The sequence below is a fragment of the Triturus cristatus genome, chromosome 6 (assembly GCF_964204655.1).
Source record: "Triturus cristatus chromosome 6, aTriCri1.1, whole genome shotgun sequence".
NCBI classification, from domain to species: domain Eukaryota; kingdom Metazoa; phylum Chordata; class Amphibia; order Caudata; family Salamandridae; genus Triturus; species Triturus cristatus.
Genome location: NC_140589.1, coordinates 154332060 through 154358087, shown reverse-complemented (window position 1 = coordinate 154358087; position 26028 = coordinate 154332060). Strand labels below are relative to the sequence as shown.

At 42.7% G+C, this 26028-nt stretch overlaps 1 protein-coding gene across 1 annotated transcript in view; it reads left to right on the top strand.

The window, feature by feature from the left end:
- TMEM63A (transmembrane protein 63A) overlaps window positions 1-26028 on the top strand; it is a 362396-nt gene that overhangs the window by 167531 nt on the left and 168837 nt on the right. The window contains exon 4 of the mRNA XM_085610403.1: window positions 11141-11204. Within this exon, the coding sequence (XP_085466529.1) occupies window positions 11141-11204 (64 nt within the window). The remainder of the gene's footprint in view (window positions 1-11140; window positions 11205-26028) is intronic.

The following is a 26028-nucleotide window of genomic DNA, read 5'->3' as shown; positions in this document are numbered from 1 at the left end:
AGTTTAATATCAAGCAAAAGTTAAGTAAGCAGGAAGGTCCTTTCATTTCATTGGTAGAGGGTTCTTGCGCCACTATAAAATTGAAAATTCACAGTACATGTGAATAAACTGTGCCAATAAGCCCTTAACGTTACAAACATTAAACTATCATTGATTATCTCTTAAACCATTGTACAGCTAAATAGAAATGTTGATTACATAGTTACTCTTTTGCCTCTTCCACCACCACATCAATAAAAAGCACTTCTACATTGCATAATTAATTGAATAGGGTAATGGCTACTTCTAAAAACTTCACAGTAGATGCTGTAATTTTTGGATGGGTATTTATTCAAATAGTTTCTGTGCTTTGAGTGAGAAAGGGATAGTTGACATGTGGAAGACTGGCATGATTGTTGATTCCAATTTTTACTATATGAGGGTTCAGAGATATTTCATGGTGAAACTTCTCTTAGTTTGAGCTATCCATTGATGTGAGTCAAGAGTGAGTGTCAATGCATGAATTTGGAATGGTGATAAACCTGATAGACGCACTCTTCAAGACAGAGAGCGCGTTCTGTAAATTCTGTATAGCATAAACTTTTCAGTTAAAGATTGTGGTGCGCATGTCGACATTATTGTCGGTAGACTGGAGGATAATCTTACTGTGGTTAAATAGAAAACAGATAAGTGTCACAAGCTCGATTTCCAAATGCTCTCGCTCTCATCAACTTTTATGTGACATTGAGGAGGTTACCAGCGGTATCTGTTAACGCTTAAGTGTCTGAAATGATGTCCTCAGTGACCCTTCTATTTTCACGTCCCATTATTACACGTATGTGTGGAGAAAAGTAATCCACCGGGTGGAAAATTTACCCAGCTAGTGGAGTTTCTGAAGGTCTAATGCCACCTACACTTGTAAATGTTCTGAGGTCCTGTTTTGCAAATTGTCTGTTATTTGCGGGTGCATTTGACATTTTTTATAGTTAGGTGCACTAGTGGTTTTGAGTGGATTTGAGAGTTGGATGCTAGATTTTTCGCATTGATTTTTATCATTGGCTTGGTAGTAAAAATGTTAATTCTTCAATTACCTTGTATCACCTGAGGCTAGATAATACATTTATTGTGGATTATGTTTGGTTTCTAACAAAACATCATACAAACTGTAAATATAAAGCAAAACAGTCTGGCGTAATAGGGTCTTACAACAAAGCTTAAAAACTCTTGTAATACAAACATTAGACAGAATGTGTTTCCCCAAATCGGCAGCCCTTTCTCAAATACTTTCATAGATTTCAGAATGTTAAATTGTACATGGTTCAGGCTGCAGCCCATAAAAACATAGACCCGGCTCCTTTTAAGTCGCTCCCTATTATCCTCCTATACAGGAATCAAACAACTTCAAATTCATCTACAACCAAACTCTTCAGGTCAGTTGTAATCTGCTTTCATCTAACGAGTACATTAGCATTGGGATGCCTGTTACATCACACACTTTCATAGACTCAAATTTCATCTATTTCCTGAAATAAAGCACAGAAATATTAAATGGCATTTCATATAATATTAAAATGAATATCCAATATTTACTTACCTTAAAGTAGACACCCACAGCTAACACTAGCAGTGCTGCACTTATTGCTACCCATAGCAATACTATGCCTACTACTGTTCATACTGGATCTACTGATATTACTAGCAGTGATTTTCCCAATCACATTCATAGTGGTTCTTTAGAAGTACCAGATCCACTACTGCTATTAGTAATATGCCCATAACTTCTACTAATACTGTATCTGCAATTGGCATTACTACTGTAAGCGCCACTACAACTACTAATGGTGCATCTAATCAATTCCCACAGTCAGAAGAAGTGTGTAAAGTACTACTACTGGCAGTACTACTACTGCAACTGCTCATAAATACTTCAGCTGTTATTTCTACTGCTGATACCACGAACTCTGGTCTCAGTATTACTACCACAGCACAGACTGCAAGTAGTGCTTTGCCTAATTTAGCTACCAATACTTCTACCACTGGTGATATTACTACTAGCCCCACAGTTACATTTACTAGTAATGCTAAATAAAGTTCTTCAAAAACAAATGTACAATTAATAACACCGCTACTGCTTGTTTCACGATTACTGCTGTAAACCACAGAAAGAATGCAATAATGCACCAGATACACCGGTCTTGTTGACCAGGCAAGGACCCCAGGAGAAGCACTTGTTTATAATTGATGAGAGAACTTAATCCATACTTTCATCCCAACCTGAAAAGATGATACTGTTGGGGGGCCGCAACCTCAATGAGAGGGAGTTCAAGATAAATATAACTAGGTAAAGCGAGGGATCCAGATTACTGCTAAATCAGCATCTGTGTAGACCCAAAGGAATTCCTTTATTCAGTGATGCACAGAACAGGATTAAAATTAAAAAATAGAATGAATTTTGCTTCAAAACTAGGCAGGAGACTGATTGCGGCACTCATGCAGTTATATCAGGCTTAATGTGTTACCAAAGCTTCCTATGGCAGCGAAATATGGGGCTATGTTGCTATGGACGAACTACAAGTGGCTGAGAATAATTTTTAGAAACATCTTTTATGTGTGCCACAGGGAACATCTAGCATGGTGGTTCATGCAGAGCTGGGGGTGCCCTATCTTTCCGACCTGTTGGCCTTTCACCCCCTAATATTATGGTTGAAGCTCTGGTTGAACCAAGGATTGTCCAGAAGTAAACTGATCCTGAAGGAGTGTATGGCCCTTGACTATGCACATCATATTTCGTGGCCTAACCACATAAATAATTGTCTTGGAAGACTGGAAAGAGCTGATTTATTCACCAATTCAGATTCAGTGACTAAGAAAGACCTGGGCTGGGTTCGGGAGATTTTTTTACACTCAGAGGACAATAGATAGGGAGAGTGTGAGCTGAGGAAACCTAGTGTCAATAAGTTTATCATTTTGAAAACTGTGCAGTCTACTGAGCCATACCTCCTAGGGCCTCTTAGTACCTATGAATGGTTCTTGTTGATCAGGTTTCGTATTGATCTCTTCCACCTTCTGTTGGCACAGTAGAGGTCAGATCTTAGAGCCCTGTGGTTTTCACTGTAAGTCTCCACAGGACATGCTTCACTTTTTAATGTTTTGTTAGTACTATGTGACTCCCCGGAAAACGTTTATCATCCCAATTTTTAAAAGACTGAAGTTTAAGCAGGTGCGACCAGCTTTTTTTTTTTTTTTTTTACAATTGTTATCTTTTTTGTTCTTAATTTTTTTAAATCAGCGGTGAGGCTAAAAGCCTGCTGCGATTAATTGATAGTGGCCCATAGTCGATTGTACAGTATTTTATTAGGCATGTTCGTGACATTTACAGCCCAGTTAGGGATCCTGTGCTTATTCCCCTTCCTTCTTTTCTTATTGTATATACACTTTATAATACACCTCTATGTACTGTATGAGACTTTTAAGCCTGTTTTTTTTTATTAATGTCACTTTTCTGTATAACATATTATAATAGATTAATATCCTGTACTACGCACGGTTTTAGATTACTTTTATGGTTTTATGCAAAAAACGAATAAAGTGCATTTGATTGATTGATAGAATGAACCATGAGAGTTACATCTCAGTCATCCTTTAAAGTGCCAACATGTTTCAGCCCAGGAATTAGCCCACAAAGGGTCTCGGACCTTCATCAGGGTAAACAGGATCCCTTCTCTAAGTGCTATGTGTTGATTTGTGCACAGGTAGGAGTAGGTCTTATCTTAAGAACCAAATGGTTTGAATTAACACATAAAGGAATATAAATCAGAATATGTTTAACAGTAACTATAATTCGGCGCTTCAATTATGCATGCATTGCACATAGTTGTAATGAAGCCCTTATTTATTACAACAGATAGGTGAGGCACTTGTGAGTACATGACACACACTGCAAATATAAGGGAAAACTTGAACACATTCACACTTTAGTCCTACTTACTCTACCTTTGGATTGATCACACCACCTGGTTTCAGCTGAAGAGGACATCCTCTGTAGTCACATATTTTGGGAAATGAAGGTTAACATTATGACTGTTATCTACTTAAACAATACTCAAGACATGGTTAGCATTGGCAGAGCTAGGGGGGGCGTCATCAATCGCCAGCAACCCCCCCCCCGCCCCCCCGCTCTTCAATCAGACCGCTGTCGGCGGCAACACAGCGGCCTAAGGTCTAGCTACGCCACTGATGGTTAGGGTAATGAAAGCGTACTCAGAAACTAATCCGGGATACAAGTGGGCTGTCTGCTGGAGGTATATTATGTGCGATTGTCAATACTCAATTTTCTTACACGAAAATACACTAATGTTTCCATGGTTAGTAATAGTGTGTCAATGAACTTGTTGCACTTCTTACATGTGAAAATACTCAACAATACCACATCCAAGTATAGCATTCATGCTTGCATAAACACAGCAATGGTGCCAATAAGCACTGGGGCCATAGGATGGGAAACTAATCCTGAATTGTCCATAAATCCGTTCACTAACATTTGCACATTGTTACAAAGGGCGTATGAGATCTTAAAAGATGCCTCAATCATTGGTGGCAGGGGGAGGTGGCTCTCACCGCACTCAGCACGATTCCATGTGCACACGTGTATAGACATGAACACATGCAATCAAAAGGGGTGAGAGGTAAATCAGTGGGCAGCTATGAACTAGTAGGCCTCTGACTATTAAAAAAAAAAAAAAGGCACTTTCAAGTGGAAATATTTTTGACATGAAGGATACGAGCCACCCGATCTTACAATATAAAATATTCATCAGGTTGGTCTCAGCAAAAAAAAAGGCAAACATTCATCAGTCTAACATAGACCATTAACTACCAGGATATATAGGCGTATTTTCCATGTCGCTCCTGTATGCAATGTTGAGTGCTCGATTTCACATCATGGGACTAACGGCACTTTCCTCAAATGCCAGAGCAGGAAAACCGAGCAGGAGCATACCTCAGTAGAAAGTGGAGATTGGCTTTGGGTACAAATTCAGGAGTAAACTCTGATCAGTGAGATTGAAATTATGAGTTGATAATTTTCCATTGGTGTATTTCCCCTGATATATTCCAACAGGTGAAACCAGCTGAAATGTATTAGGAGAAGAACATGCCTAGAAAGGCAACACAAGTGGAACTTGTCATGTAAAATACAGATTCTGCATTTTGGTGCTCATTTTCATTTGAAAATTGGAGTTGGCGGTAAATACCAGACCTGTTCAATACCTCACCCTGAGCCACTGGTACTTACCGGGTGTGGTAAGTGCACCAGGCTGGTCTGCCTAACTGGGAATTAGTCGATTGGGAAACAAGGAAACCCTACCCACAAGGAGCCTGGGTATTGTGTGCTGTAAGGAAACAATAGCTCATGCGGATTAATACTTATCAATATAGTATGTAATCAAAAATAATAATAAAAAAAGAAACGGGGATTGTAAAAGATGTCAGAAGAAAAGGCAAAGCCATACACGTTGGTTCTTTTTTTGTGAAGAATGATCTTCGTTTATATTACTAGAATATTTACACAAAAGGTGCACATAGATATACAATACAATTTTGACATTAAACAAACAAATTACAAATTAGTGTCCCAATGAAAAAAACCTAAACAGACAATTAACATACCATACAACATACAAACAAGGTTTTGATTTCACTTTACAAAGGCAATCACATACAATTAATAATTCAAATTAACAACACTTAATTAATATAGGTGTTGAATAGTGATTTGCCTATCGCGTCAACGGCGTTTCGACCCTGTTCCAAATTAGAGGGTCTCGTCAGGACTGTCTAATATAGGGACACCTGAAAGGAGAATAACGAATGTGTGTCAAAAAAAGGGGGGCCAAAAAGTATCAAAAAGAGGAAAGAAAAGAAAATGGGTGGTGCTACTCTCTACCTTAACGTCCAGGACTGGTGTATATACAGTGACACCGTGTTCGAAGTGAAAGGATAAAATATACTCACAGGTACCCAGCCGGGTGCTGTGTAAGAACAGAAGAGAACCATTATTATCCTTACCATGATCTGATCATTAATTTATAACCATTATTATCCTTACCATGAACTGGGAATTAGGGCCTGTGTGTGGACTCAGACCTCTTGTCAGGGTTACTCCTTTGTCCTACACATAGTATCACAAATGTTGCATTCTGTTATACAATAACATGCAATTTCTTCACATTTGTTTTTGAAACTCTACTTCTAGCTTTAAATGCCATACTGTCTTACTGTACACGTAACTTGCATACAATGGCACTGGAGAGCCTCAGCTGTAGCAAAGGCAAGCCACGCCTGGGGAAACATGCATCCAAATCCAAGGTGTAACTGACTTGCTGTTACTCTTTTTTTGCAAATCTGTTTTTATTAGTTTGTAGTTTTGGTAAAAGAATACATGTTACGGCAGCATACTTTACACACTGAGATTCATAAGCATATACAGATTGGTAAGCCGTGCCTGCAGTCAAGAGGATATTATAACCTGCTGTCGGGTTATGCGCCAACCACCACCCACTTAGGAGCCGGCTACATTGTCCTTATCAGTTCTGGTGTCGTCACTTGAGAAGGGGCCATCGCCACCGCTTACCAGCCACTGAGCCGTACATGGAAACTTATATCGCCCACACAACTTAGGCGTAAAAAAAAAACAGAAAAGTTACGTACAATGCAAAAGAAGAACCCATAACAGAGGCAGCGTGAACAGTGATACACATAGTTTGCTCCTTCCCCCTTCCTACCCCGACTCCCTCCCCCCCCCCCCCCCCCACCCCCTGGACCGCCCCCCCCCCCCCCCAGCTCCCACGGATGCAACTATCCCCAAGTGTTCGCAGATGCCCCGTCTTTAGGCCAGAGATAATAGGGGCTATGCTATCCCGTCAGCGAGACTGCCTGCACTGCGCCGCCGCTTGCGCTGTCATGTCTGACCACCCCTATGCAGCCCGTGGTACCCTCCCCGTCCAAGCGCCGGAGCTCAGCAAGCAACTGCTCCCAGTGGTCCGCCATGGGCTCCCTCCGCAGCCCCAGAGTGTCCTCCCTACGGATGGCAGTCCCCTCCGCCCTGGCCCATGCCTGGAATGAGGAGCTCCAGGCCCGTGTGTGTGGTGGGTCATGCGCCTTCCATCTCCTGGTGATGAGGCGCTTTGCTACTACAAGCCCCAGGTCCAGGAATCGGGACGCTACCTTGTCTTTGGGCGATCTTGTAAATTGGTGTAAGATGTGTTCAGGCCAGTCTAAGGGGATGTTACGACCCACACTCCCCTGTAACAGCCCACTGACCGCCCTCCAATAGGTGTGCAACTCAGGGCAGCTCCACAGCATGTGCAAAAACCCCGCCTCCAGCTCCCGGCACCGAGGGCAGAGCGCGTCGTTGCGGTGGAAGTACCTATTAATCAACTCAGGTGTGAGGTAGGCCCTGTGAACTATGAACAGCTGGATTTGGCGGAACCGCATATTTCGGGGGATACGCACTGGGCTTTTAAGGACCCTCTCCCACTCCTTGTCCGCCAGTGGCCTCCCCAGGTCCAGCTCCCATTTGCCGCGGAGTGGGCCCAGACCAACCGCCGCGTGCTCCCGTAACGAGGTGGCGAACCAGCGGACCAGGTGCCCGCCCCTCCCCATGACGTGCAGGTATTGCATAGTTAGGTGCTGGCCAGGCTCCGTAGCCATGTTTCCCCATTTGGCGGTCAAGCTCGCCAGTAGTGTGCGGTGCGTAAGGAACCCGCCGGGTGGGAGCCCGTCCTCCGACACTAAGGTCTCATACGCTGACTTGCTGTTACTCTTAATTGCGAGATACTCGCTTACAGAAATGTAGCGCTAATGTACCTATTTTAAAAGGAGACGTGCTGCTAAAATCAGTGAAGCTTAAACCATCTTGGTTCCATAAATGTCTCACCCATAATGAATCTAGAGGCAGGAAAAGTAGAAATCTTGAGAGAGAATACCAATTGTTAAAAATTACTTACAATAACCTATGTCTTGGCTGTGTATGTTCTGGACATCGGTTTTTAACAAGCACGGGCAAAACTAAAAGGTGTGGCTGGCATTTTCAGTTATAAGCTACACCCATTGGCTTCGCCAAAGCCACTGGGTGCACAAAATTTGTATTTCTGCAGGAACTCAGTGCCAGGAGCAGAGGGGCTGCTGGGCACGCTGAACCTCATTAGAAAACAAGCATTGGCATAGCCAATAGGTCTCGCCTTTGGGACCTTATAAGTGTTTAGCCATGCAACAGTTGCATAACTAAATTCTTATAAGGTCCCAAAAGCAAGACCTATTGGCTATGCCAATGCTTGTTTTTTTAAACGGTCGTGACATACAAACACCAACCGTGTCGATACAATACTGGCCAGGATGCAACACTATGCCGTATTAACTTCTATGTTGTCTATATTAAGTAGCTTCCACATACAATGTGGGAACACCACCACCTTGTGGACAGCTGTAGTAACAAGGAAGCTATCGACTTCAGGAATGTGAAAGAAAGCTCTTGAATCTTGAAAGCTGATGACCCATGACGAGAGAGGAAAGCCATACGGCGCCTCTGCTCGTAAGCACGTGCCTGCGCACCTGCACGCAAGCTCTAGGCCACAGTGTAGCAATTTGAAAAGCCCCTTACTAAAAGTCGAGCAGCAGCGCATACGCTGCTCTAGGCTCGACCTAAACAGACATTCGGAATCCCTAGCAAATAATTTTTGCTTTAAAGTGTACTAATGACTCTTGAAGGGCAAAGATAACAAAACTGAACTACTTTTGATATGCAATATATGTATGAGATAAAGAAGTTGTTGTGACAAAAACTGGTTATTAAGCCTTCTCCTTATATGTAAAATAATCCCTCATGCATTCCAGCAGAAGTACTTTTTAGGAGGTGAAAGGATACACCCCAAAAATAGCATGATAATGAGACTAAAATATTTCTCTGGGCTGATCCATAATGTGATTGAAAGAACAAGCTAGTGGTTTGGAAAAGTCTGACCTTTAAGGCCACCCTGCCTCTACCCGATGTGAAAATGAGGCTAGGCCTGGGTAGGTTTGTGATGATTAAAGAATAAATTACACTCTTGCCTATATCACAATCTGGATTCGTCCCAAAGCGGTTCATTTTAAAATTAAAGAGAAAAGGTATACATGGCAAAATAGATATTGAAAAATACAGACTGCTGTAATACATAGCGACATGCAGCAGTTTTGAGCATATAAAACAATTCTGATATCCAGCAACACTTGCTTCTCACTGATTCCATGATTGAATTAAATTACTATTTTACCTCTAGGCAATCTATTGATGGTAGGACAAGGTGCATGTTGTAATATTTGCCGATAAAAATGTTTCTCGTTTCTTTTTATAGCCTACATTGTTTTATTTAGTTTTAACATTCCATATTTTAGTAATCTACCTCTCAAAACCAGTATCTGTTGCATGAACAGGCCCCTGAGTATAGTCCTGCAAAAGGGTTCACTATTATATATTCAGGGTGCGTAGGGGACGTCTAGGACATATGGAGTCCTACATCCCTCTTGCTGCCTGGTCAGGATGTTCCGGGTCATTTTTGGATACCTGTGTGCTTGTAATGCACACTTCAGCCTTTACTAGATAGACTTGTTGTGTCTGAAGATCACTTGTCCACTTCCTCGACCTGTCAAGAAACTGCAACTGGAAGTAATTTTACCTAAACCATTTTAATTTAGGATCTAAATAAAATATTTCTGATTGTACAAATGTGAAGGTTGTGCAGTATAATTGTTGTTACGGAGAAATCCTCTTTGCCTGTACTGAATATTTATACATTCTCATCTATTTGAAAACACAAATTCTCCATATGTGTGTCTGAAACAGAGATTAACTCTTTAGGGAATAGTTTTGTTTATGACAATTAGCCATCTTTTCTAGAAGAGATTGGGCGAAGATAAGTAAATTTAGCTTCTGGGCCAGTTAAACTTACCTAAAAAAATGCAATATTGTGCGATATCTCAAACACCTATTCTGCTGCTCACTTGGCGACTTGCTTTAGCCGTCAAATCGGATACAAGCGAACTGTGGAACCCCTATCCCCCCTCTTCTGAAGAAAGCAACCAAAACGCGTTTACAATGTGATAAATCTTTCTGGACTTATTTATTTACATAATGAAAAAGAATTCTCTTTAAAAGTCATAAATTCAGTTTTATGCAAACATCTCCAGACATGCTAATCTAACATTGTTCATAAACCACTTTCAAGCTGCAACTTGCGAGTTCTCGCAGTTACTTATGGCCATGCCTGTTTGCTTGACAAGCTCCACCCGCTTGCATAAATCATACTATTTGACTGTCTTGCACAAATATCATCATGCTTGAGTGCCCATACCACATTTGAACACCCACACTATGGGACCACTCCCTAGTAGTTGTCTGTAAATGCTGCTGCCTCAGACATGGTATGGTTTGGACCATACTTCCCTGGGCTGAGGACACAGCGGTCAGAAATATGGCATCTTTGTAAACCAACAACCACATCCCAGGCCCATATTGGAGCCAGCAGGAGCAAGAAAATTCATCAGCTCAATAAACCACACCAACACATTACTTATCCCCGCTGTGTGTAAGGGGCTTCCGGCGATGCGCACCCTCCACCTTGGCATTCCCAGCCTTGGCGCACCACCCCTATAATATCATGTTAGTGTGTGGGCACGAGGTGCCATTTTTTTCTTCAAAGGGATGGTCAGTACAACGCAAGCCAACGATGTGCATTGCAGGTTTTCGATGCTCTGCCTGTGTGGCCTTGAATCGAAGGAGCGCCTCCACTGAGGTGCATCGCAATGCTCTGGATTCCTATAGAAGCCAGGGAACCCTTCAATTGCATCTGTGTGCAACCATTAAATTGTGCAAAGAACCGTAGTAATGTAAAATGTGTACATAAATAAAAGGTCTATGTGCAGAAACAAGCCTGACGTGGCCAGTTCAATTGCACAGCCAGAGAGCGTCAATTGGATTTGATTCACAAAGCAAGCCACACTTTCTCACAGAACAGGTCCAAATCATCCCATACTAAGCATGATATAAGCAATTTTTAAAAAATTACGTAAAAGTTATTAATATATTTAATTTCAATCTAAACCATTTATTTTTTGCTTTCTTTAGTGAACCTGGATCGCGATATTACCGTAGCCCATCGGTTTCAAATGCAGACCTCGACAATGATGCGGTATGTATGTGATTAATGAGACTGTGGAGGAATCGTATGTGTATTTTTAAGCACCTGAGAGATTTAACTTGTTTTTGGATACACTCTCTACACTTGACCATGTGATTTAGAAGAATATAATGAGACATGGCTTTCCTATCCCTGTTCAAACCTTCAGTTCTGTTCGTGTCTACTTTTGTAGATCTCAAAACCGGTTCTAAACATTCACACTATGCCTCATTACCTCTCTTTCTCCATTTCATATCATCGGCTACCCTATGTCTCATGCTCTAACATGTTTGGCTCTCATTACTGATACCTCTGCCTTCCCCCATTTATCCTGCTTCCCTCAACCCTCGTCTCCGTGACGTGAGTACAGGCGTGCATGTTGAAGGCCATTTGTGAGTTCCCCATTCTTCCCTCAAAAGCTCCAACATTTGTAGGTATAAATGTGGTCAAGTGGCAATTTGTCTATGAATGAATGGGGTACTTTGGAATGCTTGTTTACCCGGGGCCTCTTGGCACGAAGACTGCACTACCCCACTATTCACACATCCACAGGTCTCATTGACGCTCATGTGGGTATGTAATGTCAGTCAGTGATACAAGCAACATTAGTCCGCATCTCTGCGCCGAGAGAGATATCAAAATCAGCAGGTAGTAACCAGTTATTGGCCTGATGTACTGAAGATTAGGCCACAAAGCACTCCGTGTTTTTACAAATTGAGTGCTGTGTGATATTACCTTGTTCTTGAGCTGCAGCAAATGTTCTCACCTAAACAGTACAAAATGGCCATTGGGTGGGATCCAGAGAATCCCGCCCCATTAACATGAATTTGTTCTGTTTGTGAATCCCATTGAAGGGGCTGCAAATACGAGGGAGGCCTATGAGGGACAGCAGACCTGCATCCTTGCTCTTGCTTTGCAGATTGGATACTATTTTATTCCAACTCTTACCCAAAAAAGGGATCCCTGACGTAATCATATAAATTATATAGGTATTCAGCAAATGGCATTGGAGGAGCATGCAGCTAAACCCTGGACCAATGTCTACTACCTGAGTGCTGACAGTCCACATTAAGAAAGTATATATCACTTTTCGGAAGTCAGTACCCAGTCGATGGTTTACAACCTTAATAGCAGTCACAAGCTATTGATACCTGGCATTGCGACTCGAGAGGAGAGGGAAGCCTCTTTCAGCCCTCTTCTTCCAAATCACGGTGAATCTCAAAGTGCTTTTTGTGACTTGGGAAGACTTTTCTCAGTCTGCCGTCGCATTGCGACGCGTGGTTCTGAGGTCTCAAAGCCTGTGATTTGGCAAAATGAAGACTTTTTTTTTTTTAACTTATTTTTATTGCCATTTTTATATTTCATACATTGTACATCATTCATATTCTTCAAGTGGTCGTATCCGATCATACATCCTGTAATGGTACTTAACAACTGTACTGATTGATGATTCGTCACCAGGAAGCATAAATAATGCATACAGATATTGTGGTAAATAAAATAAATATTACCGGACTGAATTTCATGCGGAATCTTAAATTAAAGTAAAATAGCTCAAAATAACGAGAGGCAGAATCCGTGGTATAAGAGGTTTCTAATGGGCTTTATTCCATTCAAAATGGCCGACTCGAGTCGCGGCCCTCAGGTTCCGTCACCACGAAGGTTCAGGAAGTGAAGTACAATAATTCATTAACAGACATGTATTTTTATAATAAGTGCATTACAATGAAACGAATGTAGAAGGCGTAACATTTGATAAGAAAAGTGACAAAACAGTGACATAATCGAAACTAGGCGTAATAAGGAATAAAAGAAACATGATTGGTTAGAATTATCAGACATAGGTGGATCTATAAGATAATACTTGGCATAGATGCGCGCGCGGCAGCATGACGTGTAATTGACGTGCAACTAGGGGGTGAAGGGGACTTGACATTTAGCTCTACATGTGGAGACGAGAAGTCTGGGGTCAAGTCAACCTAATCCCAAATCATATCTAACATCCTATGTTTAAAGAACTATGTTATCCACAAGGAAGAACTCTCGGACAGAATCTATTCTATACTGACTGTGTGCGTGTACAAGCGTCTAAGTGTCTATATGAGATGCGAGGGATAGAAAACTTTCCATGGCAACAGGGCTATGAATCACTTGCAGGAGGACGGAAAGGCTGAGTCCTTTGCTTGTGAGCTAAAGGAAATGTTTACCTAAATCACTGGACAGGAATGCATCGGCTGAAGAGTAAAATAGATAATTCGAAGGTGAAATACAACTTCTTGGCAGACAGGTGAAAACTAGCCGAGGCAGGCACCGTTAGCTGCACAGGGAGTAGGACAAAGTTCATGGATACAGATGCGAGCTCAAGCTGAAGCTGTCAGAGACAGAGAGCAGGGAAAGGCTTTGAGGACAGAATCGGGCCTACTTGCCTGAACTGTAAAAATGGAGTAACTTAGCCATATAAAGTCGGTGGCTTTTCATACTTAGGAATCGAATATCCAGCCCATTGATGGCGGATCTGACAGAGAACATGTTGACGGTAGACACACATATGTTTGCGTCTTAGAAACTGGAACTGGAGGGAACATACATGTACTTGTAACATGCATATAGAACCGTTGGGGTCCAAGATAGGGGACATAACTGATCAGGAAAATCCACATTTCCACATTCCCTCCTTGTCCCCTTCTTGCCCTTCACGAGACATCAATCTTCATCATTCCATTGATTTGCTCATGGAGCATCATTTCTTCTTCTTTCTTCTTCCGGGATCTTGAGCGAAAACCTTGATGTGGGATACACGATGTGGCACACAGACCACAAATCGCTGGTCCACATTGTAGGCATAGACAACAACTGAAGAGCATAAGAAGGCCAATACCTAGGAAGGATAGAACTCTCCATCCCCAGGCTGATATCACACTCCTAAACCACCCGGACCACGTCCAAGTGCCTGGATTCTCGTGTATCTGGCTTACAATCTTATGAAGGCGTGTTATAGCTTTATATACAGATGGCGAATTTTCTGGTATGAATATGCAGCAGCTGGATCCGATGACCCTGCAAGCTCCGCCCCTATCGGCCAGGATGACGTCAAGGACAAGACGATTCTGGAGAACAACAATTCTCATCACTGATTGTTCCTCTGTCAGATTGCCTAGGGCGGCTATAGTCTCGTTTACTACAGCTTCAAGAGTCTTGGTGAGTCTGCGTATCAGCTTACTATTTGATATAGTACCTATATAGGGAAAGATACCTTTATTGAAATCTACATACTTGTCCCATGATGTCTCAGTATAATCGACAACTGGGAGATCTCTTTGCTCTCTATTGTGTACTAAATGAACATTTCGATAATAATCAGGGGGAGCTAGGAAAACAGGTGGCAAAAGGAATGCTATGTAACAGGTACCATCCCAATCTAGAGGCAGACGCATATATGCAGTCTGACCACATATGAAGTAGGAATGGCGAGAAGCTCTAAATGAAGATTTACCTTGATCACTATATTCTACTGTAGTAACGCATTGGCTATGGCCCATGTGTTTGGAACCAACTTTTCTAACACATAATTCACCCTTAACTGGAAATACTGACATAGTGGGCGGAATTAGTTCAACTTCGGATTTGACATTCAAAATCATAAGATTAGGCGTAAAATTACCTAATTGATACACTTCATTTTCTAAATCAGTTCCTGTTCTACTGGGGTGACCCTCCTTATTAGGGTGACAGACTTTGAATAAAACTAGATTCAGATTTCCCCATATCCAATGTTGTTGATAAACTGCTGTGTCTGGGTCTATGGAATTTAATAAACTAAACCATGCTCCACAGGAGCCATTGTGTGTGAACGGATGTGGAAAGAAAGGCAGAACTCCTTTGTTATTCTGATAGGGAGGGAGTCGGCCACACACCCAACAATTGGTGGCATTACTAGTCTGATGGGAATGATGTAACATACTAATGAATGTGTTATTGCGCAGCGCAAGTCTATAGGATAATTCATGTGGCGGTAGGTCACTAAAAGAATGTTCATCAGTTATATTGAAAACACGTTTAGAAACAGGATAATACATATGCAACAATATACTTGCAGTAACTATTAAAAAACTCAATAAAAACAAAATTAATAATGTCACAATACAGTGGTTACGCAGTAATTTACAATAAGCATGTCGTTTCATTATGATTCTGGACTCTACATGATTCAGACCTAAGGGGTACATGTCGGGACAGATTCAACCGCTTCACCTTGGAGAGGACTTAAACAATCAAATCGTCCGACAGTTTAGATCTGGACCTGAGTTTCTGTTTATAGAGTTCGGTGCTACTGGCCTCAGCCAAAGGTAGCTTTGAGTCTATGGGGGAAGACACACGGGCAGTACTGTCTGTGTCAGGAGGAAGTCCATGAAATTTTTTTACGTGACTGGAATGAATCCACCCTTTTCGTCCCTCGATCTTCACGGCTGTTCTTGTGGTCAACAGGACCAACTTGGGTGCTTTCCACCGGGGCTCCAATTGACTCTTCCTGTCGAAATTTCTCACAAAGACAAGATTACCCGGAACAACGTCATGGGGTTTCGCCTCAGTGTTGTCGGGAAAGGCTGCAGCTACCTGTGAACGAGAAGATTGTAGTGCAGACATCAAGGAAGCCAGGTAATCTGTCAGCATATTACAGTCAACATCAGTTATTTTACGTGGTATAGGCGTCCCCCACATATTCGGCGGTCTACCAAAGATCACCTCATACGGGGATAGCCCTGTTCTAGAGTGTGCTACCATTCTCATGTAAAAGAGTGCAACTGGTAATGCTACTATCCAGTCGACACCTTTCTCTCTACATATTTTGGACAGTCTGATTTTCAGTGTCTGGTTATGTCTTTCTACGAGACCTGCTGCTTCGGGGTGTCGGACACAGTGGAATTTCCACTGATATCCCAACAAGAGTGAGACATGTTTCATTAATTCGGATGCGAAAGGCTGACCGTTATCTGAATATACAACACGTGGTAAACCGTACCGTGGGAAGAATTCTCGAACTAGCTGCTTGGCAGTAGTCGGGGCAGTGTAATCTGATACGGGATACGCCTCTGTCCAACGGGAGAGAGCGCAGACAACTACGAGGACATATTTGAATCCTCGACAACGTTCCATCTGAATATAATCCATCTGGAGGACTTCAAAAGGATGGTCAGGAGGCTGAAATCCACCCTGCTCTACGGGAACACTCTTTCCTGGATTAAACTGACAACATATCATACAGGTACGAACTTTTTGTTTAGCTGCTGCTCGTAAATGTTTGTTGAACCAAATGTGCTGAATGCTGTCTAGCATAGCCTTCTCTCCTAAATGTGCTGGACTGTGAACTGTAGCTATAATGGCTTGAACCATGGAATCGGGGAGAAACCATACAGATTTCTCCTTCGTCATCCATCCTTGATCTGTCTGGATCCCTCCTAGTTCAGTCCATTTCTTTATTTCTTCTGCTGTGGCATGTGTCTGTATGTCAATTACGTCAAGTGTGGGATCCTTAATTGTCATACACTGTGTTGGTGTCTGAACTATTGGCTTTGTCATGTCTAATGTGCGATTCTGAGCAGTCTGTTTAGCTGTTCTGTCAGCTAAATCATTGCCTTGAGAAATGGTATCAGTAACCTTCGTGTGTGCTTTACATTTCATAATCGATATAGCAGTGGGTAGATGTATTGCGTCTAACAAAGCATGAATGAGGGGTCCGTGCTGAATGTGGGCACCATGGGACGTTAAATAACCTCTCTCTCGCCACAGCACGCCGAAGTCGTGTACAACTCCGAATGCATAACGTGAGTCAGTGTATACATTAACTTTCTTATTTGTGGCTTGAATACAGGCTTGCGTTAGAGCAATAAGTTCTGCTGCTTGGGCTGACAGAATATCTATACAATGTGTCTCAATAACTTCAGTGTCTGTTGTGACTGCATACGCGGCCACTAAATCTCCTGTACTTGCTCTCATGCATGATCCGTCTACATACAACGTCAGGTCTGGATCTAACAATGGAACGTCTGTCAAGTCTTGTCTAGGTTTCGTCTTTATTTCAATGATTTCAACACAATCATGAGCTAGTGGGTCTGTTCCAATTACAGGTAATAGTGTAGCAGGATTCAATGTATTACACCGTCGGATCTCTATGTGTGGTTGAAACAATGTCAGTTCATAACCGGTAAGTCTTGCTATGGTCAAGTGTTGTGTTTGTGTTCGGTTCACAAGAACCTCTACTGCATGTGGTACTTGAACTGTCAATGGGTGTCCTAATACTATGGCATCGCTTTGTCTGATTGCTAAAGCTGTCGCTGCCACTGATTTCAGGCATGCAGGCAAAGCCTGAGCTACGGGATCTAATGTACTGGAAAAATAAGCACATGGCTTGCATGATCCTGCTTGATCCTGAGTGAGTACTGACAAGGCAGTACCTTCGCGTTCTGTAACAAAGAGTGTAAAATGTTTGCTATAACATGGCGTTGCTAAAACAGGTGCTTGACATAAAGCTTCCTTTAGGCTTTCAAAAGCTTGTGTATGTTCCTGAGTCCAAGGGAGAACAGTCGATGTGGCTGCCTCCTGTGTGGTTAACTGAATAAGTGGTTTTGCTAGAAATGCGTACTGAGGGATCCACTGCCTACAATATGAAGTGAGGCCTATGAAGGCTCGCACCTCCTTTTGTGTCTGGGGTATTGACATGTTAGCAATTAACTGAATGCGATCTGGTGTAAGCTGCCTTCCCTCCTTGGACAGCGAGTGACCAAGATAAATAACTCGCTGAACACAGAATTGCAGCTTAGAAGGGGACACCTTGTGCCCCTTGTCGGCTAGGAAATGTAAAACTGTCAGAGAAGCTTTTTCACATTCTGACTCGCTTCTTGCGGTGATCAGCAGATCATCGACATATTGAAGCAGTGCAGTATTGACTGGCATGTGTATACTGTCAAGTTCTCGTTTCAGTGCTTGGCTGTAGATGCTGGGGCTTTCTGTAAATCCTTGGGGAGCGCGTGAGAATTTAAAGCTGCGCCCATTTAAACTGAATCCGAACAAGTATTGGCTTTCCGGATCTATTGGGACGCTGAAAAAGGCATTCTTGAGATCAATTACAGTAAAGAATGTTGCTTCGGAATCAATTGCTGTCAACAATGATGATATATCAGGGACCACAGGGAATTGTGGTACAATACACTTGTTTAGTTCACGCAAATCAATAACCAATCGGTATACTGGCGGAGCAGTAGGATCAGTTCGTTTAAGAATCGGAATTATCGGTGAATTACATACATTGGAGTCTGTTTCTACAACTACTCCCTGGGCAATTAGCTCATCAATGATTTTCAACAAAGCCACTACAGCATCATGCGGTAACTTGTATTGTCGCATTCGTGGTAGTACCACTCCTGCTTTCAATGTAACTCGATAGGGTGTAATGTTCATGCAGCCAACATCCGTAGGGCCTTGTGCCCATAGATGTGCTGGTAAAATCTGTAGTCGGGGATCCATGTCTCTAGACACATAGTGACCTTTAAAATCACGCAAAAACAATCTTACTCCTTCCGGAGAACAACATATTATGGCTCCTAGTGCTTTCAGAGTTTTAATTCCTAACAAATTTTCTGGGCATGATTTAGTAAGCAATAAATCTGTAATTCGTGTCAAAGGTCCTATCGTAAGTGGTAGAGGCTGTGATACTTCATTAACAATAGGTTTTCCTGAAAAACCAAGGGAAACATTTTGAGAGCCTGAGAGGGGTGCCCCTGGAACTTCACTACGTTTTATGGTTGTTCGACTTGCCCCTGTATCGAGTAAGAATTTTCTATCTTGACCTAATAATTCACTATGTACATAAGGTCCTTCTTGATCTACCGGAATCTCGATAAGCGGTAAGTCAACTTCCCTCTCTAGGCTGGTTCATGTGTAACGCTGATACTCGGGGTATTCATACTGTGCAGTCTGATACATTTGTTGTGTTGTGGTTTGTGTGGCAGTAGCAGGCAACGGTGGTGCAGCTGGCACAAACTGTATGGGTTGCTGTGAGGCTGGCATAGACTGTTGCTGAACTGGCACGGACTGTCCATGCTGCATAGCTCCTTTTTCATCCTGATCTTGTCTAACTAATCGTGGTCTCTCTTTTGCAATACCTATAGCTATATTTCGTTTCAGGACTTGACAATCATGTACATAATGGCCTAGTTGTTTACAGTAATTGCAGGTTCCTTTTACAGGAACTGCAGAATCACCAGAATGTGTCACACCCTTTTTGTGACCATCTGCTGGTACTGTCTGAGAAACTAGCATTTTCATTTTTGTATCCTTCATGCGTCTATGCTCGTGTTCTTGTTCATCCCTAATTCTATTGTGATGATACTGTAACATTTGTAGCATTTGCGACGGAGTGTTACTTTGCCAGGTACTCTCGAATTTCAATATTCTATTCTTCACTGGAGGCAATGCATTTTCCACTAATTTTGTCACAAATAAATGTGGATATGAGTCACTACTTGCTTTTATACCACTATTTATACCAAAACATTTTTCAAATCGAGCATAATAATCGCTTGTGTCTTCATCTTGCTTTTGTTTACAGGCTGTGATTGCACCCCAATCTTCCTTTTTTGTAGTTAATAAACGTGGCAGTACCTGTACTAGTAAACCTGGTAATAGTTTAACTTTATCTCCGAGCCCTGAACCTGCGGCTCGGCCCCTTTCTTCCTCTGCTAATGCTGTCCAGTCTATCTTTTGGTCTCCCACTTCCCACTCTTTTTCTTTCAGTTTTTCATATATGCCAGCAGGTAAAAGCACTTTTAAAATCGTCATAATATCAGTAAAGGTGTACTCTCCCATCAGTAACATGTCTTTAATTTCTCGGTGGAAACCCGCTGGGTCTTTGTCATGACTAGGTACTACTTTCTTCATTTCTAATAATTCCATTTTTGATATGGGTGTGTAAACAAATACACGGTGAAACTCATTGTCTTCGCCTTTTATTGGGTGCACTTCCCGTAAAGGATTTTGTCTATCCATGTAGTACGGTGCTCTTTCTCTGGGGGGCAGGGAGAGAGAATCTGGATTTACAAAAAGGACGTACTGCTTACGTGACACTAATATCTCTTTAATTAGCTTGTTACTAGAACCTCTCCATCTGTACGTAAGTAGTTCCGTTAATATATCAGGTAAAGGACCAGGGTCAGCATGTTGGCTCTTATATAATATGAGGAGTTGCTGAATCATATAGATTCCAGCTAAGCGTTGTTCATCTGTACTGAGGTTGAGAAACGTGTGTGCTACGGTCTCATCACCGTATTTTTCAGGACTGTCAATCCAGTGAACGGCTGATCTGGCTAATTCTTGCTCATCCATGGAATCGAGGAGGTGATAACCCCTTCGTTCTCGTAGTATTTTATCTGCGGCTTGAAACGAATGTTCAGGAGATTTCAGATTTATTACAGGCGTCGGATACGTTCTGCTATTATTTGGACATACGGAGTGTATGGGATCAGAAAAACATCTAGTATTTTCACAAGATCTTCCTCTGCCTACATAAGCTATGGTCTCTGACTGTCTTGCGGAATTCCCTGATTCGGACACTTCATCTTGCTCAAACTCGTCTGTTCCCAATCTCTCTTCATGAATACGCTCTATTTCTTTACGTATTTTTCGGCACATGGCTATTATACAATTTTGCTTATCGTGTCTCCCTTCTGATATATTCTGACTCCATCTTGTAAGAATAAGCATTGCATTCGGGTCTACCCCCGGACGATCTTGATTTCTGATTACACAGTTTATGAGGAAACGTAACAGTTCCCCCTGTATCTCTACTTTCTGGAATTCCATAGCTCTGTTAATACATCCTGGATCTCGTCCTGTTTGAACAAAATGATATATGTTATCTAGATGCGTAGTCATCCCTGGTAACCTTGCTAAATATTCTGCGGCTCGCCTGATACGTAATGATGCCAGGACCATTTCGTCCTCTTTACCAACCACTGGGTCATATCTACAATTTACAAGGAGTTCTTTAAGCGTACGTTCACTTACGAATTTAGGTGTACGTGAATGCGCTGACTCTTGAAAGACAAGTTTATTTATTCTAGGTGGTGTAAAAGTACTGCTAGCACCTCCCGTGGCCCTATCTGGGGCGTCGGGTGTGAATGGGTTCGTTGAACGTGATACAGCAACTATGGGCGTCGATACCCCTGTAGAGTCGACTGCGGAGACAGATGCGGAAACAGATGTGCTTGCCGAAGCTTGTATCGGGACTTGCTGTTGCACGGGGACAGATACCTGATCCTGACGTTGAACCCCTCCGCCAGACGTTCTATGTGGTGTGGCGTTAGCATACTCGGGGGCTGCATCGTCTAGATATGAGGAAAGAAAAACATCTTCTGCGGTTCTGGGATGCCCCTTTGGATGTACCTTAATTGGAAATAATGGGGGTGGCAAGTCTTTTGGCACCTCCGTAACAGCCTTAGGTAGTCCTTCGGCTAGAAGGGGATACATACCATTCATAAGAGCATTTCTTTGTCTATTTACTTGTTCTGATTTCACTCGGATACCTTCCTCAATTAATAGATTTTCTTGAACTTTATTTGAACTTTCTTTACTCCTCTCTTCTTGTCTACGTGCTTTTTCTGTTCGTCTATGAGATTCTTTACGCCATAACTCAACAGCGTCTTTCTGTGACTGTCTGACCTTTCTTTTCCATAACTCTTCCTCCACTTTCATGATGCACTCTGCATCCCAGGTTCCCGCTATGGGCCACCTTTGACTTTCCGGTAATCCTTTGGTATAATCTGCCCATAGATCAAGAAACAATATGGCATCTAAGCCATGTTTATGGTACATGAAATGTCCTGGAGTGTCTCTAGGAGGAATAGGAACTGCTTCTTCAAGCACCCCTTTTCTGGTAGTAATCTGTCTTAACTTCGAGAAGAGCGGCATATTGACAACTGACCTGATACTTACTCTTGAACTTGCTTAATACGAGAAACACAATATGAACAGTGAACAATGAACAGTCATTCATACCACAATATGCAAGACATTTTCTGAATACTTTAAACATTAAACATTAAACATTATAACAATGATCGACAATGATGACAGTCTGCCTAACTAATCACCACGCTGAATTCTTGACAATAACTGAACACTTCGGAATACTTGATATACTGCTAAACAGTACATATACACTGCTAAACAGTGCAGACCGGATTTGTGTACCCAAATCCGTCTTGACCGGCACAACCTATGTGCGCGTCAACACGCCTCCCCGGCGATGGTACTCACCGAGTAGCTCCTTGAAACGGAAGGCCTCAGAGAATGGACAGGACTCGATAACTGCGGACATCGGACCCTCTGGACGTCGGGATTTCGGAAAACCTGGTGGGCCTCTGTATACCTCGGATCTTGCTCTCTCAGCTAGGCTCTGGTCGGGATACTTCGCACTTCTCACCGCCTCGTCTGGGTTGATCGCAGCCTCAGTCGCCCCCGCTTGACCGGAGGGAGCTTACAGGAAATCCTGCTGGTACGCGTTTTATGGTCCGTCCAGCTGTGGCAGGAGACCGGGCCTGCAACGCACCGCCGGCGCGTGAGATGAGAAAGTGTCCCTATTCGGGCGCCATTATGTGGTAAATAAAATAAATATTACCGGACTGAATTTCATGCGGAATCTTAAATTAAAGTAAAATAGCTCAAAATAACGAGAGGCAGAATCCGTGGTATAAGAGGTTTCTAATGGGCTTTATTCCATTCAAAATGGCCGACTCGAGTCGCGGCCCTCAGGTTCCGTCACCACGAAGGTTCAGGAAGTGAAGTACAATAATTCATTAACAGACATGTATTTTTATAATAAGTGCATTACAATGAAACGAATGTAGAAGGCGTAACATTTGATAAGAAAAGTGACAAAACAGTGACATAATCGAAACTAGGCGTAATAAGGAATAAAAGAAACATGATTGGTTAGAATTATCAGACATAGGTGGATCTATAAGATAATACTTGGCATAGATGCGCGCGCGGCAGCATGACGTGTAATTGACGTGCAACTAGGGGGTGAAGGGGACTTGACATTTAGCTCTACATGTGGAGACGAGAAGTCTGGGGTCAAGTCAACCTAATCCCAAATCATATCTAACATCCTATGTTTAAAGAACTATGTTATCCACAAGGAAGAACTCTCGGACAGAATCTATTCTATACTGACTGTGTGCGTGTACAAGCGTCTAAGTGTCTATATGAGATGCGAGGGATAGAAAACTTTCCATGGCAACAGGGCTATGAATCACTTGCAGGAGGACGGAAAGGCTGAGTCCTTTGCTTGTGAGCTAAAGGAAATGTTTACCTAAATCACTGGACAGGAATGCATCGGCTGAAGAGTAAAATAGATAATTCGAAGGTGAAATACAACTTCTTGGCAGACAGGTGAAAACTAGCCGAGGCAGGCACCGTTAGCTGCACAGGGAGTAGGACAAAGTTCATGGATACAGATGCGAGCTCAAGCTGAAGCTGTCAGAGACAGAGAGCAGGGAAAGGCTTTGAGGACAGAATCGGGCCTACTTGCCTGAACTGTAAAAATGGAGTAACTTAGCCATATAAAGTCGGTGGCTTTTCATACTTAGGAATCGAATATCCAGCCCATTGATGGCGGATCTGACAGAGAACATGTTGACGGTAGACACACATATGTTTGCGTCTTAGAAACTGGAACTGGAGGGAACATACATGTACTTGTAACATGCATATAGAACCGTTGGGGTCCAAGATAGGGGACATAACTGATCAGGAAAATCCACATTTCCACAATATAGTGACGTTTATATCCTGCGATCTCGGGTTCCATATATGGCAAAGGAACTGAGGTTTAACATAGGCATAAACTAGGGAATGGATATGGAAGAATATGTCCAATTACACTAGTGAGGGAATGTAGCGTCGTGATGGTGAGGCACCTCTGATACTTATGTTTGCCTATCCTAGTCGGTGCGACCGAGAATCGTAATAGTGTGCCTGAAGCTAAGGCTTGTCAAGAGCTCGCGTGGTTGGGTGTCTACGGAATCAGGTGGGCAGGGCCTGTAACTGTGTACTCTGGATTAGTTGTGCAGATGCGTCGTTGGCAAAATGAAGACTTTGACAGCAAAAGTACTTCATATGCTGGGTACTGAGTTTCTACTAGAATGATAGTCAAGTTATTGAGAATTTCTTGAGAATGAAGGTGTAAGCCTACTCCTCTTGAATCCAAACCTGTAGTGTACAGGTTGCTCAGAAATTAAAACAATGGTCCTAAACCTCACTTAGAACGATATGGATCAAACTTACAGTAATCTTTTGAGCAGTTTAGAGCATGTACGATGTTAGCTCACAGTAATTAAGACAAACAATATAATGATGTGCAACAACCAAAAGTTTAACAAACGTTTTATTCAATCATAATTCAGCTGGCAGTAGATATCTTACTGCATTAAAAGAGGGATAGAGGAAAAAGGGGTTGCACCAGGGGGACGTGCGAAAAGAGAGAGTGCTCTGGTGAAAAGGAGGGTAGGAAAAGAATTCCAAATAGTGTTTGGAAAAAGAAAAATTAAGACAAGCCATAGGATGGACTGATAGGCAATTATCAATCTTTTTTATATAGACTGCCCGCACTTGATCAATGATTCACATAGATTCTGTTTACATATACTTTTGGAATACAGAGATGCATCATTAGGCACGTTAGAGTTGGGGGCTTGCGGTCCAGGCTCTGTTGATGTGGTCATCGACGTTTCGACCCAGCTTGGGGCTCTTTGGGTGAGTTAGAGCCTCAGCCTGCGGGTCTTCCTCAGGACAGGGGTGGGCAGCCTGGGCAAGTGTGTGGTGTCCGAGTTCCACACCTAATGGATTTAAATTGAGAATTCAGGGTTGTGCACAAGGATAGTTTTTTTTTTTTTTCTTTTTTTTTAAAGTTTCAACAAACCTTTATTCAGCAGGAAGAAACAACACACAGCCCTTATGCCTACAACCACCGTGTGGCCGGCAGCGGAGTATACAAGATAAAAGATGGCAATGTACACAGCTGTCCGCCTACAACCCGCTTGGGGCCGGCAGCGTAATAAGAATCTTTGACACATGTTACGGCAGTTAAGGGGATTGCAGCAGTCTGTGTGTCGTGTAACCTGTATTCAATCAGTGAACGTAGGAACATGCTTAACGTGTCTTTGATATATAATGCATCATAGTCACAGTGGTAGCCCCATAGGTGTCGGAAGCGCCGTGTACGGGAAACTATCATCCGCCACCCCTCCACAACAGATGAGTGGGCTGCGTTAGCACCTGGCCAACCCGTCAGTTTCCCACTGGAGCGGTAGTCCGCAAGGCATGAGTGAGAGAAGCGGACGACCTGCCCCAAACGGACCATCCCTTCAAGCTCTTCAATGCAGTGGAAGCAGTAGGTTCGGGTCTGAGCAATAAACTACGCGGAGCCATGTCACGTCTGTGGATGTGATAACAGATCGGTTGTGAGAGGACTCCAAATATCTACCGGTCTGGACGCTGAGGGCAACAGTTCCGCATATCTAAGCAGGGTATCCTGGCAGTGTACCATGTCTTTGATCCAATCTTTGAATTTAGGGGCCCTGCCTCTCCCCCACCTACAAGCTATAAGTCTCTTCGCTAGAAGAAGAGCGACTGTGGTGAACCTGCGAAACGGTCTCTTGACGTTTTTGGTGTAGCCTAGAAGTGCCTGCGTTGGAGACGGAGTCATAGGGATAGCAATCATTTCCGAAATGCCAGAGTATACCTGACACCAATAGTCGGCGATTTCCCGGCAGTTCCAGGC